This window comes from Lagenorhynchus albirostris, chromosome 4 (genome assembly GCF_949774975.1).
Source record: "Lagenorhynchus albirostris chromosome 4, mLagAlb1.1, whole genome shotgun sequence".
Lineage (NCBI taxonomy): Eukaryota > Metazoa > Chordata > Mammalia > Artiodactyla > Delphinidae > Lagenorhynchus > Lagenorhynchus albirostris.
Window position 1 is genome coordinate 114,786,633 of NC_083098.1, and position 20,291 is coordinate 114,806,923.

Genomic DNA, 20,291 nt, shown 5'->3' on the forward strand with positions numbered 1-20,291 from the left:
TCCGCCGGATTATGAATGATTGCGGGGGCCGCTGCTTCCCTGGCGCGATCTTCGTTGTTTCTTTTCCGGCTTCGTTGGCTGCGTGTGGCCCGCGGGCGAAGACTTTCTGAAACGGCCTCGGGAAACCCGGCTCGGGCGGGGCGGGAATGAGCTAGCGGTCCGTGTCACCCCCACGCTCACGCACCCTCCCTGCCTGGCCGCGCCTCTGCGACCAGGTAAGGAGGGCGCTCGGGCCGCCGGCTCCGCAGTCCCTGAGACGCCGTAAAGCCGCCTCTTAGCACCTGAGGAAACAGGGTTGAGGATGTGGGGAATGGCGGGAAGGGTGGAGGGGTCCGGGCCCCTTCTCAGTTTTTCCAGGACCAGTCCCCGTGGCTTCCTCTATTGATGGGGGCATGGAGCAGCTTCCAGTTGCAGCAGTCTGTGGGGTCGTTTGCCATTTGCTGCTAGGTGTGGTTTTAAGGCCTCTTGGACCGCGCTTTAACTTTTTTTTTTTTCCACTTAGTTTTTTATTCCAGCCCTTCCTCACTGGAGAAAGCAGTTGTATGTGAATACCACCTAACAGTTACTCTAATGAACTTGCTTCATTTGGGGCCATTTGCTTCTGTTACACCATCAAAGCAGTGTTTCACTTTGGTTTTAAACTTCTATAGAAAGTTAGAGTTTAACTTACATGAAAATTGCTTTGACTTCCAAAACGTTTACTGATACGAGTACTTTCTCTACCTGGTTTGGGATTAGGTGACTTGTTCCCCCACTCCCCTTCTTTATTCTTAACGTCATGATCCCCTAATGCCGTGATTCCATTCCTTGTCATAAGTTCTTGAATATCAAGAAAATGCCAGCATTTAATAATATGTCTTCTGTTAAATTATTGGTAAGAGAAGATAGAGTACTACTTTTTTCTAAGCTTATCTAGAAACTGTTTAAAGGAGAAAGTGCAAAAGCTGGCAAAAACTAGTGGTGACAATTTAAATTTTAACCATGGTCACTTAAATATTGTGAAAATAAATTCTTTGTTATAAATACAACTGAGTGATTTGCTATCATATTTAATAAATCAAACATTAAGCTATGTGACTTTTCAGCTGCCTGGTGGGGAATATACACTACTGAAAGGATTGCCTTAAGCGTACTTATTTGAAATTATGTTTGAGTTATACCTGAAGGCATTGTTTTAAGAGTCCTAACTTCAAAAATAAATCTGAAAAACTCAGTGAGATTTGACATTTATTTTATCAATTCTTTTATTTTTTTACACTTCTGTTACATGTTTGCCTGCTTTAAACAAAGCTCAAACTTTAACTTCTGTAGTAGAAGGCCCATAAGGGTCTTGGGGGGTTTGTTTTTAGTTTTGTTTTAACCTGTGTTTACTTTGTAGCTTTTATATCACCTGTGATTTGAAATAAGAATAAAGACTGAGTATGCAAGTGGGTAACAGCAGCAATTTAACAGACCTTGAAACTTAACAAATTTTTTTTTGAAACTTAACAAATTTTGAGGCCAGTCAACTAAAATATCTGTAGTATACACAGTTCCTTAGCATATGTTGTTTTTATCTTCAAGTTTTTAAAGTAGCCTACTGAATTCTGTTATGATTAGTACTTGGAAAGCAAGGATTTAAACCATTTAGTTCATAATAAGCACGGGTATTGGTAGCTGTGGGTATTCAGTAATTTTATTTCAGGCTTGCCGATGTTTCTAACATGTTAGCATTTCATGCTGTGGATCCCTATTAATTTTGAGGTCAGGCTTAGCTGCAAGCATTATGATTCTATGGCAACAGATGATTCCCTGATTCTCCAGAGAGGACACACTTCCCTTATGGCTAAGGTTACAGTACGCTTTTTTAAACTGTTTTTTTTTTTTTTTCACTTCTTGCCCAGATAAGCAGCTAATTTTAATCATAGGATTTTGTTCTCTAGGACTTAACGATATGTGTCCTCACATTACATAATGTAGTGAGCACTGAAATGGCTCAGTTTTTTCTTTCCTTTTTTAAACTTTACTATCTAAGGTAATAAGCTGCTATCTAACTCTGTAGAGGCAGGCTTTTCTTTGTTTATCTATATTATTGAAAGAAAGTAGTGAGATTTGCAACCAAATACTGTTATTGTTATGTATAAAACACAAGCTAAATTCTAATATTCATAATGCTGAACATTTGATTGTAGTGGGGAATTTTAATGGGTTCAAATTTAAATTTGAATCTTTAAGAAAAATAGGAGTTTGTGATTTTTTCGTATTTGTAAACTGCTTTGAACTATTTATTCTGTACAATATAAGCAGTTAATATTCAAGTGGACTTAGGGTGTCACATTTATATTCCAACATTTTGTGACTCCCCAGCTTTCAGCCTCAGTAACAAACAGATTTTTTGAATATTTGGTTGGAGAAAATCTTTTCAATTCAACACAGATCCCTTATTTTCCCTGAGAAGTTTGGAAGTATAAAGCATAATTTAAGGCTTGAACTAAACATTCCTTGAACTAAAATTTGAGTACTCTTCAGCACTGGAGATATGTGAGGTAATAAGTGCTGTATTCCTCGCACAGTGTAGCAAACTCAGTAAATATTTGTTGAATGAGTGTTTGGGTTTCTCAAATAATTGACCTAATAATTCCAATAAACGTCTAGAATAACAGCTGAAAAAAAAAAGTGATGTAAAGAAAAAGAAAGCAGAATAAGGGGCTAGGAAGTGATGGGAGTCCTTTTTCTCAGAATAGACTGCTCTGAGTTAATATTCAGAGACCTCAGTGAAATGAAGGAGCAAGCCATGTGAATATCTTGGAGAAGAACATTCTAGGCAGAGGGAATAGCAAGTACCAAAATTCTCAAGCGTGGGGACATTGCTGGCATCTTCCCAGAACAGCAAGGAGAACTGGCTGGAGGGAAGTGAACAAGAGGGAAGAGGGGTAGAAGATCAGGTCAAAAAAGAAACACAGCTAGGGTCACATCAGGCCCTAGAGACCATGATAGGAAATTTGGATTTTATTTAAAATGTTTTGGGGAGCCATTGGTTGGTTGTGAACAGAGGACATGGACTGATTTATGTTTTTAAAGGATCACCCTGACTATAGTTGCAGAATGGACAGTTGTATCGAGTGGAGGAAAATAGTTAATGAGCTTTTGCAGTAGTCTTTGTAAGAGCTAGTGATGACTTAGATTAAAGTTATTGGTAGGGGTGCTAAGAAGTTAGATTTAGCATGTATTTCAAAGGTAGAAATAGGGTAAGAGAGAGAAAAAAAGAAGTTGAGTGAGACTTCAGAATTATGGGCCCAAGCATCTAAGTAAATGGTATTGCTGTTTTATCAAGAATGGGGGCTACTTGAGGAAAGAGGAACAGGTTTAGAAAAATGTCCAAGTGAAGATGTCAAGTAGGATACATGTATAGGAGTCTTAGATGATATTTAACCCTATGACACTGTAAATCACCTTGGGTAGTGCCGTTGTAAGTTGTGGCCGATAAGTCATGGAATCACTTTAGTGAGTACTAACCAACATTAAAACAATGACACAACCCTGGAGGAGAAGAAGAAGAAAGAAAAAGCAGGGTGAACTGTCAGTTATATCTCATGTGGTAGGATATTTCTTGGTGATTCTTTTGTTTCAGTATTATTCAGTGTATAATGACTTTCATTATAAGGTTTATTTCTTATTGAGTGGCATGATCAAATTTTGAAAGCCAGTAATCAAAGGGGTGAGTGTAAGTTGAGAATAGGGTAAAGTACTGAGCTACAGGTCACTAAGAGGTCTGAGGAAGATCCAATAAAGGGAATTAGGAAGGAACTATCAAAAAACTTAATCCAGTGCTGAGAATTGTCAAATAACTCTGCCTTTAGCATGGAGGTTTTTATCAAGGACAGTTGCTTAGAATAACATAATTTCTGATGGTTTTCACTCTGGTGAAATTGTTGCTGTAATAAAATTGCAATATGCTTCAATTTATGAAGTTTATAAAGTAATGCTATTTATGTTAGAAAAATACCTATTCCTTAATGTTTTCCAATAAGATCCCTTTATAGATTCAAATAATGCTTTTGGATTGAAGTACAGTTCTTATCTATGTAGTGGGAGTAAAATGTACTTTTAAAGATTAGGATTGAAGTAGTGCACAAAAGTTCTGTGTGCTTAGCACATAGCTGGTGGACAATAAAATGTACATAATATTATTTAGAGTTGTATTCTTTGTTCATTTAACATTTATTAAGCTCCTATCAAATCCCAGGCCCAGTGATAATTTCTTATTTAAAAAAAATCAACTGGTTAATATTTAGTTGCAGTTGTACACTTTTTGGTCTTTATATATAATATATAACTTATTTATCTATTATGTAATATTTAGTTGCCGTAGATCCAGACTTGAATTTTGAGCACAAAAGTTTTAAACTATTTTTCCAGTTTCCAGAGAAGTATGCTTATTTTCATATTTATGGTATTTTTTTCTTTCTCTCTCTATATACATATGCAAGGAGTAAAGTAGTAAAATGGTTTTAGATAAGAAAACACCTATAAAACTCATTTCCCCTTTCATGTGTGAAATGTTTCATTTTATCAACACCAAGATATATTAATTGGAATGAGAATGAAAAAAAAAAATTAAATTCCTAATTAAACCTGTGACTACTTCGTTTGTTTAAAAATATCTTTAAAGATTCCCAAATAATGAAACCAAGGCTTAAGTATTTTCTTTTTACCTGTTTTTATTCCCTCTGCAACATTCCCAAGCAGGCTGGCCTTTCCAGGGAGGAGATGCACACTCCATCAGCTCTGTTCAGTATCTCACGTTTGTGGTGGTGTCTGCTGCTTTCTCAGTCCATCACAGGAACAGTTGCAGTGTGGCACCTGTCAAAGCTGAGAAAGCAAATGACATACAGCACTTCTGTGCTTGGCAGGAATGTAGTCTGGACTAACAAGAGCTATGCCCCCAGCTCTGTGTGTTGGAGACCCAGGGGATGATTCTACAGCACCTACCTTTTTTAAAGCTCATGACATAAAAGTAATAAAATAAGGAATTCTTTAGGTAGAAATGGAGAAGAAGAAGAAGAAAAAAGAAGGTTTCTTTTGAGGGTATTTGCAGACTTTAAGCAAAAACTATGTTCTACTTTCTTGAAAAATTAAAGACATAGTACAAGCCAAAACCAGATATCAAATTTGTACAGGTTTGCTAATACTTAATATTTATTTTTGAAATTACAGTAGTATTTAATGTGGAGAAATTGCCCAGGGAGAGTAATTTTTTTTTAACTCTAAGATCGTTAAGCAACATTTTTAATCTTCAAGGGGAAGAAAAAAAAATCTATATTTAAAGAAATAAATTATGTTAAGAATCAACAGTACTGGGACTTCCCTGGCAGGCCAGTGGTTAAGACTTCACCTTCCAATGCAGGGAGTGCCAGTTCGATCCCTGGTCGGGGAGCTAAGATTCCACATGCCTTGCGGCCAAAAAACCAAAACTTAAAACAGAAGCAATATTGTAACAAATCCAATAAAGACTTTAAAAATGGTCCACATCAAAAAAAAAAATCTTTAAAAAGAATCAGCAGTACGTTGCATTTTCTCTTAGGCATCTCATTAATTTTTAGATATCGCCAAGGGCAGATTATTGCTATTCTATTTTGTTGACATTTAGCATTTATTAAGTGCTCACAGCAAAAAAAGTTTCTAGAATGTGTAAAAGTTAATTCTCAAGGTTCTTATGTGCCTTGGGAAGTGGCAAATATACACGTACTCTAATTTTTAAAAAAATGTTTCTGCATATCCTAAATCAAAAGCTGTAAAATAGTATGATGTTGTTTTTAGTTTTTTGTTTGTGTGTGTGTTTTTTTTTTAAGTGTTAGCAGGACTAGTCTCTAATTACTATTTCCTAGACTGCTGGGCAAATGAGGAAATCGATTATGTTTTCTTTCAAATCTGCTTATTGGGGAAACATTTAGGGATCTTTATAGCATCTCACTGTCAACAAAGGGAGTTAAGAGGATTGGTAAATTAATCAGCAATAGATATATAGGGATAAACTCTCCAAAGAGACTATGGATTTTCTACAAAATGTTGGTTTCTTTTGCCTGTGAGCTTTAACAAATGCCCTTTAATATTTTGTTTTAAAATCAGCTCTAGGTGGAGGAAAAAATAATCCAAAAGGTAATTAAGTTAGCTCAGGGAGAAAATGGTTTCCATGGGTTAAAGTGTTGTTGCTTTTAAATTACATGAAATAAATTGCCCTTAGATAATCTTTTAAATAAGTAACAAACCATGGTGCAGATCTGTTATGTTTTAACAAAAGAAGTATAAAACACTGGTGATCACTTGCATTATCAAGAAGTTTTCCACGACAGTACTTTACTAACAATATCCCTTTGTTATAATGGATTATTAGCCCTTTAATAAAAAAGTTGAGGACCAAGATGATTAAAGAGTACTTAACTATTTTGCTTTTGAATAAAAAAAGAAATCTAAGGAATTTAGAATATAAAGGAAATTTAGTAAATTTTAGCACCCTAAAATTCAGGTGCACTAATATTTCAAATGCACTTAAAAGAAAGAGTTGCATGTGTACTTTTTAAAGGCTTTTAATATAATTTTTAAATAATTTAAAATAATTTTTTCTCCAATATACCATTTTCCTGTTACATGGTGAATGCTTTTAAAGAGTGCCATCTAGTGTCAGTTTTGGAATTTTGATTTATGTATTAGAACATGGGGAATTTTAGACCCAGGAAATGTAGAAATCAAACAAGTCATAATTGACAAAAGTCTTAAGGATTGTGACTTGAAAACACCCATCAATAATTTGACCACAAGGTTGTGTACGTTTGCATCTTTAAAATAACCAACATGTCTATTCATCCATGCATTCACTCAATATTTCTTGACTATACATATATATATATATACACACACACATATATATACATATATATGTGTGTGTGTGTATTTATATATATACACACACATATACATATAGCAGGTCCTGTTTTAGCATAGCAGTGAATAAAATAAAATTTGTACTCTCATGGAACATTCTATTGGGCTAAGACCAAAATAGATAACGTAGTATGTTACAATAGTAATAAATGCTGTGAAGAAAAGCATAAAAGGGGATGGAAATGTTTTTTCAGGAAAAGTGGGAGTTGGGGTTTGCAAGTTAAATACAGTAGCCAGGGAACATCTCAAAAAGTTGATATTTGAGTAGGTACTTAAAGGAGGTATGGATGTGTTCTAGGCACTAGAAATATCAAGTGCCAAGGCACTGAGGTGGGAATGTACCTAGTGATTTAGAGGAACAACAAGACACTTTTACTGAAGCAGTGAGCGAAGATGAGAGCTGATGAGATGGACAAAGAGACAAAGAGAATTAGATCAAGGAGATCTTTGTAGACCATTGCAGGAGCTTTGCCTTTTCTCTGAGTAGGATGGGAAGACATTAGAGCACTTGAGCAGAGAAGTGACATGATTTTATTTCATTTTTAACAGTATCATTTTTGCTACTATGTTGAGAATAGACTAGAGGATGGAAAGCAGGGTTAGGAAGCAATTGCTATAATTAAGAAGAAAGGTGATGGTGGCTTGGATCACAGTGGAAGCAATGAAGATGGAATGAAATAATCAGATTCTAGGTATATATTGAATGTAGTGCCAAAATAAATTTTTAATGGATTAGTTATGGGGGTGTGAAAGAAAAGAGAAATTTAAAATGATTGTCCAGGTTTTTGGCCTGAAGAGCTGAAGGATGGTGTTCCATTAACTGAAATGGGGAAGATTCATGAGGTTTTGGGCGTAGGGAGAGAATAAGAAACTTGATTTTGGACACGTTAACTTTGAGATATCTCAGTTATCAACATCTAAGTTATGGAGAATTTCAAATATTTTTTTCTATTGTGATTCAGCATACAATAACTCATCACATATCAAAATCCACTTTGGGAGAATCCATTTCTTGTGAGAGAATGAATATATCCCCCTCTCAATTATTATATTTCAGGGGCATAAAACAAGCAGTATTCATCAAGCTTCTCAGAGCTATTATCCCCAGACAACTCTAGGTATTCTTGGTTATTTCTTATGTCCCATTCTATTCATCTTTTGTTCTCACCTGTGGTGAGACCCCAAAGTATCAATACTTGACTGGGAGAGTTCTATTGCCAAGCACCTGAGGTATGCTCTTTTTAAAGGAGCTGGATATAAAATCACCCTTAAGACTAGTTAATTGGTTAGGGTAGGAATCTTTCTTTTGGAAGCCATTTATTCATTCCAAGAACCAATTCTTGTAGAATCATATCTATCACAAATCCCTGCTGATTTCTAGAAAATGTTTTTAAAATGTTCATCTTTTATTTTAGCTTCGCAATTGCTATATTCTAAGACCTATAACCACTTCAATTTATGCTTCAGGTAACCCAATGAAAGAAGAAAATGAAAGGCATTAAGAAAAGTCTTACAGAAGAATATCTATACTTGGACTTTTCTCACCAAAAAGAAGGGTTCATCTTTCCTCTTCATACATCTATAACTTTATTTTTGTTATCATACTGTGACTGCAAAATCTTCAAAGTTTGCTTAGTCCTCACTGGAGAAAGCACAGGCATTTCACTACTTAAAAGTGTACTGTCTGAGAATGTTGAAATACAGATTATTTCAAGGCAAGAGCTTCCACCAATAGTCCAGAGTTGCTGTTTACCTGCAGTAGTAGAAAGACCAGACAATTTCTGTAGAGCAGGACTTGCTGTTGTTCTGAGACACATAATCCAGAAATCATATGAAGCAGACGCCTCAAAGAAGGAAATTTTGGAACTTCTGGGTTTTAAGAAGACTTGCTTGAAAGCCTGTGCTGAAGTAAGTATAATGTCTCTTTTCTGTTATTTAAAGCCATAAGTGACAACACATTCACTTGAATATTTATTTGAACTTTCTGTTGGAAAATAAAATTTAATTTACTTAAAAGAAACTACAGTAACCAATGAAAGAGTTAAAATAGCCCTTCACATATACTGATATTTCAGCGCAGTATTGGAAGATAAGAATTTAAGATTTAATTTATGAGGTTTAGAGACATTATTTTTAGGGAATGATTTCTCTTTTTTTTTTTTTCTTTACCTTTTAATTACGTTGAGGATTTTTAAAGGGGATTTTACATATGAACAGGAGCTCAAAGTAGCAGTGTTTCGGAAGCTTTTTTAGGGGGAGTGTACTTTAAAGGCTTTGGGAAGTGAGGATTTATTCGGTAAGTGGACACAGGAGAATAGCATATATTCCAGATACAGGAATGCTGAACCTCCATTGTTTAATGTTATCACTTCTGAAGCACTGTAATGTCTCTTGATAGAGCGTAAAAGCCTAGCCCAGAGATGGTTTAGCTCAAGACTTAAATTCTCTAAACCAGTCTTATTTCCCAATAGAAAGTTATTTTTCTTCAAGCTATGTTGAAAGTAAAGAATCCTTTCATTTCTTGTTTTGTTTTGCAGGTTAGTCAGTGGACCAGGCTATGCGAACTTACCATCCCTTTAGCTATTGAGAATTTTCTCAAAGAATCTTCTGACCAGCCCCCAGCTATCCCTGCTGAAATACTAGAGCTTGAGAAGAAGCTTAGTGAGCCCGTTAGGGTACATAATGATGACAAACTCCGGCGGCAGAAGCTGAAGCAGCAGAAGGCTGCTGGGGTTAGGCCTTCCCTTTCTAAGGAAGAAACGAAGAGCAAGGTCCATAGACAGGAAACATCTGAAGAGGTGGACTCTTCATCGGCGAGCCTGGAACTGAGAGTGGCATTTTCAAAGCTCACAGTACATGAGGAACCAGCTCCTGCCAACAGGGAGCCTGCTCACGTCAGAAAAGCGAAAGCTTCTGACCTTCCGCCTCTGGACCATGTGTTTGTAGAAGGCCTGTACTTCACTTTGGCAGATATTGTGCTCTTGCCCTGTATCCATCATTTTTTGGTAAGGTTTATCAGGAGTAGATACATTGCTGTATGTTTCAGTCTATAAACTGCCCAGGTTTGAGTCCCTATTTCATTTCTTAATACCATTATGCTTCTGGGCAAGTTATTAATATCTGTCTCCGTTTTCTTATATGTAAAATAGAGATGATAATAGTGCCTTCAATACATGTTAGTAATTATTATGACTTTTAGTTTTGAGTTGCTAAAAACATTAGCATTCTTTATGATTATTAATTTTAAAATGCTGTGGTGATCACCTTCTAATACTAGAGGTTCCAGTATTAAAATACTAAAGACTCTTGTCAGCTATATTTTATAATTATGTAGTTTCTTCAAATGCTAATTTCATTATGTTAAATATTTTTAAATCAGAAATATTTTACCCTTGTCTCTGTTATGTTACATAGCTGGCAGTACTATTCAGTGCTGTGGGAGATTATATAAGGAAAGTTTCCTTTTTCAGGTACACATATATGTATATGTCTGTGTACATATATGTGTGTGTACATATATATACATATTTATATACATACATATATAAGTGTGTGTATGTATGTATTTTTTTTCTGTCTGTGGAGGGAAAAAGGACAAGGTAAAAGTAGTATCAGTGAACATGGGAAGCTAGAGCTCTCTGCAGCTTTCCAGTTGGTTTTCCAGAACTGCATTTTTCTCACTTTGAAGCATTTCACCGTTTCCCTTACTAAGGAATCAGATATTAGATTTCATTTTGATTGTATATCACCAACACTTCAGGCATCTCTACTGACAGATGAGAAGAGATTTCTAATGAAAATCTATATATTTGGGGACCAGGCTTCACTAATAAGTTAGGTGGCATTAATCAATTGGCATTTTCTTAAAGAACATTTTTCTTTAAAATGTAAATGAAACAAGATTAGAAATCAAAATAACTTCAGAATCAAAGGATGTGAGAACAAGAGATCTAGGAATCGTTTAGATGTTGATTAGTATTGTAAACGTCATGTGTATTCATATTGTCCATGGTGCTGGGTGGGGAGAAAAACAGATTTTTTTCTTTTTCGTAGTCAAACGATTTCTAAATTCTCTTGTCCCTGACTCCCCCCAGTCCCCCACCTCTGCTGTTATTACCGACTTCAATCATTAGAGCAGTCATTTGGTGCATATTAGGAAATACTGTTGGTATTCATGGCTTCTTGGTCTCCTTGGATAACTATTTGTTCCTAATTTCATAAAAATCGAATCGAAGCGGCACTACCATTAGTTCATTCATTTGAGAAATTTATTGAAAGCCTACTGTATATGTCATGCCCTGTTGTATGCACTAGGAATACAGTGATGAACAAGACAGAAATGGTCCCAGCCCTTATGGAGTTAATATTCTAATAGAAATAGAAGAATAGGGAAGATAGAAATGAACACGTAGACAAATAAATAATACATATTTAAATAATGGTAAGTGCTACAAAGAAAATCAAACAAGGTGATAGAGAAGACTTGATTATTTGCTTTCAAAGGCAACAAAACATAAAAATTGGATTCACCTGCATAAAGGTTATTTTTAGATCATTATCCAGACATCTATCTTCAGCTAAATTGCATTTAATTTTAGCTTAATTTAAATACTGTTTACCTGATGAGGATCAATTGAGGTGGAGGTGTTCCTAATTGAGAGGATTTTTTTCCCCCTTTAATCAGGTGGGACATCAGCCTGACCACTGCTGAGTAAATCTACCTAATATTGATACAACTAAGGAACTCTGTTTTCATCTCAGTTTAAAATAGCGGAAAACTTTGTTATTACATTTATTCTATGATTAAATTCTTCTGTTTTGACATTATGTAAACGAATTCTCTAAATATTTTCCTTTGTTTGTTTGTATTTTTCCTAGATCATCACATTTTCTTTCAGGAGTTAATCTTTCTTTGCCAAAGCTTTGCTGTTATTTCTGTTGTATTTATTTTCCTCCTGTAAGTCATCTTGGGTTATGAAGCAGCCATTTTAGTTCAGACGGTGGCTATGAAGCTGAGCCTTTACACTTGTATTAACACACATTGAGGTGATAGAGTAGTGGTCCAAATGATCAGAATTAAGATCAAGTTCATGATCAGGAATGAAGTTCAAGTTACTAGGTTTGGATCAGAAACATGGAGTTGAATCTAGGGCCAAAGTATTTAGCCACAGGAATAAGATCAAGAATATGAAAGAGCAGTCAATTTTGCTAATTCAAGGTTTGGTATACCAGAGGTCAAAATTAGAAGAGTTAGGGAAAATACCCAGTTTTGCTAAACAGAATAAAGCCAAATATGCAAAACAACAGCAGGGAGAGAGGCTGAGGTGTTACATCTAAACCTCTGCTCCAGGCTTCTCTTCCTCTTCATAGGATGTTAGTGTGCAAAGTTAACCACTGATAGCCCAACACTTCTTCCTGGAAGGTGCCTGATAAAATCCTCTCCTCTGGAAAGTTTCAGGAATGGATTAAAAAAGAATAAATTAAAATGCATCTTATGATTCCCCCCTCCCGTTATTTGTTAGAACCTTCTAGTACACAGAATAGGAAGCAGATGGGAGAAATAACAATGAATAACCATACTAAGGCAAAATCTTGCTTCTGTCTGATGCCAGAACATTTTATAGTTATTTTTAAGTTACTGCTACTAAACAGGTACACTTTGATAGAACTATTTAAAAGATTATTCTACTCCTGGAAGACAGAGAAGTTGACATTTTATGAAATATTTTTGTAACTTGAACATTTATGATTTAACTTGATACATTTTAACTTCTAATGCTTTGAATTTAGTTTTTTAAAAGTATGACGCATTTATTACTAAAGTAAAATCATTGTAGAAATTGATTTTTGAGCAAAAATACCTATGTTAATTACCTCTTTCACTGTTCCCATTGGCATAAAATTGAGAATAAAATGGGAATCTCACTACTGGCTGGCATATTGCAAAAATTATGGATTCCATAGTTAATTTATATTTTCCATCCCCTGTCCTATTCCTTAGGTCCTTAAGAATTTTCAGTTTTAACTCACCAGTTCTAGACGATAAGAAAAGACCCTGAACTAGGATTATATTTCCATTTAGACAGGTTGTTTACTATTTTTTATACTGCTTACACTGCTCACCTAAACATTTGTTGATTATGATGTGTTTTCGAAAGGGTAGACATGACTGAGGAAATGACATAAAAGAATTACAAAATATTTTATATAATAAGTGACTGGAAAGGAATGCAGAGGAGGAGATCTTTTGGATAGGTGTAATATCTTGCTTCTCTTTTTATTCATACTAGTTTTTCTGCCTCTTGCTATAATTAAATACAAAGCCACTAGGATTTCAGTTTGTGGTCTTGATAGCAATTTTTTACCAATATTTTGAGAATAAATTATTTTCTTGTCCTTAAATAACTCTGGTATTTATAATGTTTTGATCTTATCAGCCTGGTAACATCTTTTAAAAATCATTTCTTAGGAACAAATTTAATTTTCATTTCACACATTTAACATTAGCCTCATCCTTAAATATGTCTTCTCAGGTGTAATTAATGAATGTGGTGCCGTACCTCCTGAGCTGTCTGGGTATTAGCAGAGCAGCCTGGCATATTGATTAAATGGGATGACCTGTCATGCAGAGTAAAACTCCTCAAATTTTTTAAACATGAATTATTGTTTAATCACAACTTATTTTCAAAAGGAGGGCAAGATGTCATATGCGTCTAACAAGTAAGAATAAATCACTACCAAGGGGAGTAAAGGAAAGGTGAGGAAATGAGAAATTTCTTATTTGATTAATTTATCATGGCTTAAAGTTCAATTCCCATAGCACATAATCTGTTTCCAGGCAATTAAGTATTTTGTTGAGAATTAGAAACTTTTTGGCTCCCAGAGTACCATTTAGACAGTATTTTTCAAACTTTTTTACTTTTCACAGTAAATAATGCATTTTACAAGGTGACTGAGCATACAAATACAAATATACATCTTTATATTATATATATGAATATAGATATATAAACAGAAAATAACCCACCTTACTACATGCTATGTACTCTGATATTTTCTATTTAATTTCATTTAAAACAAAAAAAAATTTTTTAATTGATTTTTAAATCTCCTAATGGGTTGTAAGCAGCAGTTTGAAAAACACTAATTTAGGGGATTATTCTTTGAGGTCAATAAATGGTTTCTTGATCATTTGTTCATTCACTCAGTATTTTTTGCAAGGCAGTGTTTTAAGCGCTTGTAGTATACAAAGAGAATTACACATAAACCCTATTCTTATAATCTATTCTTATTTAACCTTAAAGTCCAGTTAAAATAGACTATATGTGTGAAATTTTTCATTAATTTTCGTCCTTTCTGGCTCCTGTTTTGGCACTGATTATTGCTAGATACATTTGTCGAGATTTTCTGTGACTTGACCTTTTCATTTTATCTGTTCATAAGTCATAATCTGTTTGTAACATTATAACTGTTTCTATGGAAACAACATTCAGTGTCTCACAAAGAAGCAAGAACATTCTAATTTTTAAAGAAATTGAAGTTTGGTGGTGGTGCTGGAGAGAAAGCATCTGACCAAGAGAAAATAAACGTATTAATTTACATCGGGGTAATGGTTTCAAATGCTTCTAATTTGAATAAATAAAAGGCTTACTTTAAATGCTGCATCATAATAAACAGAAACAAACTACTGATAAATGCAACTACATGGATGAATCTCAAAATCATATTGCTAAGTGAAAAAAGACACATTTTGTGATTCCATTTAAATATATGAAATTTTAGAAAAGGCAGAGTTATACACATGAAAAGCAGATCATTGATTGCCTGCAACTGACTGTGGAGCAGAGACTGATTGCAAATGGTCACAAGGGAACTTTTTGGTGTGACGTTGAGCGTAATGGTACTGGATTATGGTTGTGCCACTATAAATTTACTAAAACTCATTCTTTAAATGTGTGAGTTTTATGGTATGTAAAGTTACCTCAATCAGCTCTTATAACAAACAAAAATTGTATAATAATGTGTTTTGTTCTTTGTAATTGCCTAGGTAATTATCTGCAAGAAACTTTCTGAAAAGCTGGTAGAATTTCCACTGCTGGCTGCCTGGTACCAGAGAATTCAGGAAGTGCCAAGAGTAAAAACAACAGCTTCTCAGTGTGGGATCCAATTTCTCAATTTACCAGAATTACAGACCACCTCGAATGAACAGCAACCAAGCTTAGATGAGGTCCCATGTGTCGAGGAGCAAAATGATCCTTCATTTATAGGAGGACCAAGACCCACCATGACTAAGCTAATGGTAATTAAATTGTTTTTATTAAAATTTTGTTTGAAAGATTCCATGTAATAAAGTTGCTGAGCATTTTACCCCAACTTGTATAACATTTTTTTTTAACATTTTATAAATTTTATTTATATCTCTCTTGACCAATTAATATTTGTGCTAGTCTTTGGATTTAAGTGAAATATAGTAAATTGAAGATTTTTAATATTATGTGTCTTTGGAGCCAAACAAGTCAGAATATATATTTTTAAGAGTATTTTTCTCAGAATTTTTTGTTTTTATATTCGAGACACCAAAGTCATATCACACCTGGTCAAGTTTATTGTTTTAACCTGACGTTTTTCTGTTGCAAGGAACTGGTTTCTCAGTTTCTTAATTTTGAGGTGATGATTTGAATTAAAGAAATATGAAGATGATTATCTCAATATATTTTCCAAGGTTTTGTCTAAATTTAAGATTTTTGAATTCTTTGAATTCTGTTTTTACTTTATTCTTTGATTTTATGACTTTTTATGTAATAAGAGCACATGATTTATTTTTCTCTCTGCAGCATAATTTGTTTCTAATAGTACTAAGTGTAAAAGTTTTCACCAATAGGCTTTCTTTTCTCTATCATTCAAAACAATCTGCGAAAATGTTTTGCTTTTAACTTAGACTGTTTGAAGATTTGTTCGAATAGAAAATTCATGAAGTAATTTGAGCTAGTCATCTGAGTTGTATTGGAAAGAAAATCATTATATTTTTTAACTTGGGTTAGGGAAGTATTTGAGTTCTATAGTTAACAGAAAGTTTGCTGATTTAGAAAAGCAGATTTTAGTAGTGACACCAACCCCTTATCTCTTCAGCTAAGCTTTGTTAGCCTAGTGGTGAAACAATGAAACAGATGGTGCAGTTGATTATAGAAGATATCAAAGCAGGTCCAAAGTTTGATGTGTCTTGATCAGATGGTTATATTGCTCAGCGATCTCTCGTTTACCTCCTGAGTGTTTTAAAAAAAATAATTGTCGGGAGAGTACTCTTGTATTAAAATACTAATTTTAAAAATTTCAACAAACCAAAAATCTGTACTTTTATTTTAATTCATACGTATGCAGTCTTGAAAAAGAGATTGGTAATTCAAACTTTTCTACCTGTGCTTTTCCAGCAATAAAATGACATCAGGAAAGATATTTGCATTTGATACATTTTAAAATATTTATAAAAAAGAGACAGGTGACTAGAATTTAAATTCAGAAAAAAGTTAATAAACAATTGTACAGTAGAAACTAACACAACATTGTAAAACAACTATACCCCAATTTAAAAAATAAAATACATATGGACAATAAAAAAATTATAAAAATAAGCACTTTTGTAATAATATAAAAAATATAAAGGAATCCTGAATTTTTAATTTACAGGGGATGTGTTAGTTCAGATCCTCCAGAAGCAAATTCCAAGATGGGGTTAGATGGGCAAGAGGTATACTGAGGGAAACATCTGTGAGGGAAAGTGGGGAGGGAGCCAGAGGAAGCTGCGGGAGCCTTCAGAACGTGGTGCAGTTTTGATCCCTGTGCTTGAAAATGGGAAAGGAAGGAAGGTTGGGTCAGAAGAGTCAGACTTCAGTGCAGTTCTAAGAAAGTTTTGTCAAGCTAGTGGGGAATCCTTGAGCCTGAGTCATCTGTCAGAGAGTTCCATATTTCTCAAAAATGGTCTGCCACTCAGTCTCTGAGCCCGAGACTCTCAGTCATTGGCTTGGGAACAGTCCATGGGAAGGCTATACTAGAGACCAGGTGACTTGGGTTCTAGTCCCAGCTTTGTAGTCAAGCTAACATTATTACCTTCAGTAAGTCACTTAACCATAGGGTCTCAATTTCTCCTTTTATAAATTAGGAGAGTGTACTCCTCTGTACTCGTACAGAGGAGACTCTGTACAAGTCATTTCTGATTTTAAATTTTATGATTATATAAAAGTTGACTAGGACATCACATCTGCAATTTTATAAGAACGGAATGTTCAAATCTAAAATGTTATCATTTCAATTTTCATGTAATTCTAACTTGATAATGTATATTGGATACAATACATTTTCTTTTCTTTTTCACTTTTCCAACCTTATTAAAGAAGTTCACCATAGTAACATTTTCCTTTTTAATAGGGCATTGTTTTTGCTACTTACGAGTTTCTCTATTGTCACATATTTGAAAGACAATATTATATCAAATTAACATATTCTATGAATGTATTCATTTTTTTTTATACTGTAACGTTTCATTTCTGTATAGTCAGTTTTTTTGTTGGTTTTTTTTGTGTTTTTTCTTTTTTTCTTTTTCTTTTTTGCCAATTGCAATGAGGACACATGAAATTGGCCCTAAGCAGATGTGTAAAGTAGGAAAGTTTTTCTTAGGAACGCTCACATCTCGCCTTTTTTTCCTTCTGTTTTCTTACGCACAATCTTGCCTCCAAAATCTCCCTTATTCTATAGAGGTTTTAAATTTATTTATCCAGTCAAAAAATGTATATGTGTCTACTAAACACCAGACATTGTTCTGAATGTTGGATGTATGAAGAACAAATTGGACTGCCTTCATGGAGCTTACATTCTGGTGGGGGAGGTAAATAAAGAAAAAACACAAATAAATGTATAGCACATTAGGTATTGATAAATGCTATAAAAAAATAATGTGGGATGAGGGGGGTGCAGATGATTGAGATCAGGATCATTTTTTAGATAAGGTGGTCAGGAAGGCTTATCTGACTAGGTGAAGACATTGAGCAAATGACCTGAATGAACATTTGAAGATTTGGATGAAGTGTTCTAAGAGGATCCAGCTAGTAAGAAGACCCTGAGCAAATCTACAGAGACAGAAAGTGGATTAGTAGCTGCCTAGAGCAGGGAGCTTTGGGGAGAGAATGGAGAGTGTCTGCTAATGGGTATGGGACATCTTTTTTGAGGTGATGAAAATGTTCTCAAATTAGATAGATAGTGGTGATACACAACTGTGAATATTTTAAAAACCATTGTATTGTATGCTGTAAAGGGACAGATTTTTATGGCATAGAAATTATATCTCAATATAGTTGTATGTTATGGAAGACTCTAAGTTAGGAATAAGTGTGATGAAATGAGGAATAGCAGGAAGTTCAATATGGCTAGACTAAGGGAGATAGGAGAGAGGTAGATGATGTCAGAGAGATGTGTTTATCTTTCTGGGGGAGGTAAGTACTCTAGACCTCTATACTTGTAACTATAGCTCTACCCCAACAAAAGAACTTTGTACTATTTCCTTTGGCACTGAAATTCAGCTAGTTTTCATAATGGAAAGTAATCTCACGAACTAACCGATACAAAGGGGTTAATGATAGATTCTCAGGGATTTTTCTTTTGAATAGGATATTCCTGCAGATAAAAAAAAAACCTAGAACCATGGATATCTATCCTGTAGGCTGTGGACACAGAATGCGATTGAAAAGGTTCTGGGAATCCATGTGTATGCCATGCCACTGTCTGTAGATCAAATAAATAAATGTATAACTTTTAACATGAGGAAGGAACCTGAGAATTGTTTTATATATGGAAGAGGGATGATCATTTTTTAAAATGGTGGGGAAAAAAATGTTGGGAACCATTTGGTTAAAACAAAGGGATCCTTTTCTAGAGACTTTGCAGATACTTGTAAAAGACTAGTATGGATGATATTTTGGGATGAGTGTTAAAGTAGGGACTTTTTGATTCTGTGAATATAGCTCCTAGGCTGTGGCAATTTTTGTATAATCCAAGACAGAACTTGATGGACATATGCAGAGTCAGTTTTGATTATGTGGATTGTTTTTGACAAAACTTTTATTCTCAGGTGACTTTTCTTTTTGACATGCAATATTTCTAAGTAGCTTATTACTTCTGTGTCACTTCAGGTAATAATTTAAATAGGAAATTTAATAATAATTTAATAGGAAAGTAACCATGCTGTTAAGAAACTCAACATATGTTTCTTATGTAACTAAATATTTTGAGGAATACTCGATGATTTTTAAAATCTGTGTCCCTCCTTGCCAGTATAGGAAATAGAAATTTGGTCTTCTAGAACATAACAGGATTTTATTAATTTATTAATTTGGAAAGGGCCTATCTCCTTTTCTAGGAAAAAGGCATTGAAGTGATGTTTTCTCCCCACCCTTGCCCTACTTGGACCCTTGATTGGGATGCTCTTCCTGCAGCAGTGAGCCCAAAGGAAGGTAAGGTTGTTTTTTTTAATCTTTTTTCTTTTTAAATAAATTTATTTATTTTATTTTTGGCTGCGTTGGGTCTTTGTTGCTGCGTGCGGGCTTTCTCTAGTTGCGGTGACCGGGGGCTCCTCTTCGTTGTGATGCACAGGCTTCTCATCGTGGTGGCTTCCCTTATTGTGGAGCACGGGCTCTAGGCACACGGGCTTCAGTAGGTGTGACTCACAGGCTCTAGAGCGCAGGCTCAGTAGTTGTGGTGCACGGGCTTAGTTGTTCCACCGCATGTGGGATCTTCCCGGACCAGGGCTCGAACCCGTGTCCCCTGCATTGGCAGGTGGATTCCTAACCACTGCGCCACCCGGGAAGCCCCTTTTTTTAATCTTTAAATATTACTCATAATCTGGATACCCTCTTCAGATCCATCTTCTAGTTCTCTAGTTCTCTCTTTGTCTATATCTAATATTCTGATCATACTATCCACTGAGTTTTCATTTTATTTTTATTACAAAATTTTACAGATACACATTGCTCTGATTTAATATTTCTCATATTTTCCTACACTGCTTCATCTGTTCCTTTTTTTGTCTTTGCTGAAGTATTTTGAAGCCTATCCCAGATAACAGGTCATACTATAGTACACACATCTAAAAAATATTGACATCTTAAATAATCACGTCATTATCACGCTTTATAAGAATCAGCAAAAATTCCTTCATCATCTGATAACCAGTTCATAATCATTTCCAATTGTTTAAAATATTGTTTGAAAAAATATTTTGATAGTTAGATTTTTAGTTAAATAATATTTTTATTGCTAAAAACTATATTTGGTTTGTTTTGATAATAAACTTTTCCTTGTTCATGTTTCAGTTTCCTCTTTTT

At 34.6% G+C, this 20,291-nt stretch overlaps 1 protein-coding gene across 1 annotated transcript in view; it reads left to right on the forward strand.

The window, feature by feature from the left end:
• Positions 1–25: 25 nt before the first annotated feature.
• Positions 26–20,291, forward strand: part of GSTCD (glutathione S-transferase C-terminal domain containing) — a 133,869-nt gene continuing 113,603 nt past the window's right edge. The window contains exons 1-5 of the mRNA XM_060148555.1: positions 26–215; positions 8,389–8,829; positions 9,459–9,926; positions 14,969–15,220; positions 19,328–19,421. Coding sequence (XP_060004538.1) covers positions 8,410–8,829; positions 9,459–9,926; positions 14,969–15,220; positions 19,328–19,421 — 1,234 coding nt within the window. The 5' untranslated portion in view covers positions 26–215; positions 8,389–8,409. The remainder of the gene's footprint in view (positions 216–8,388; positions 8,830–9,458; positions 9,927–14,968; positions 15,221–19,327; positions 19,422–20,291) is intronic.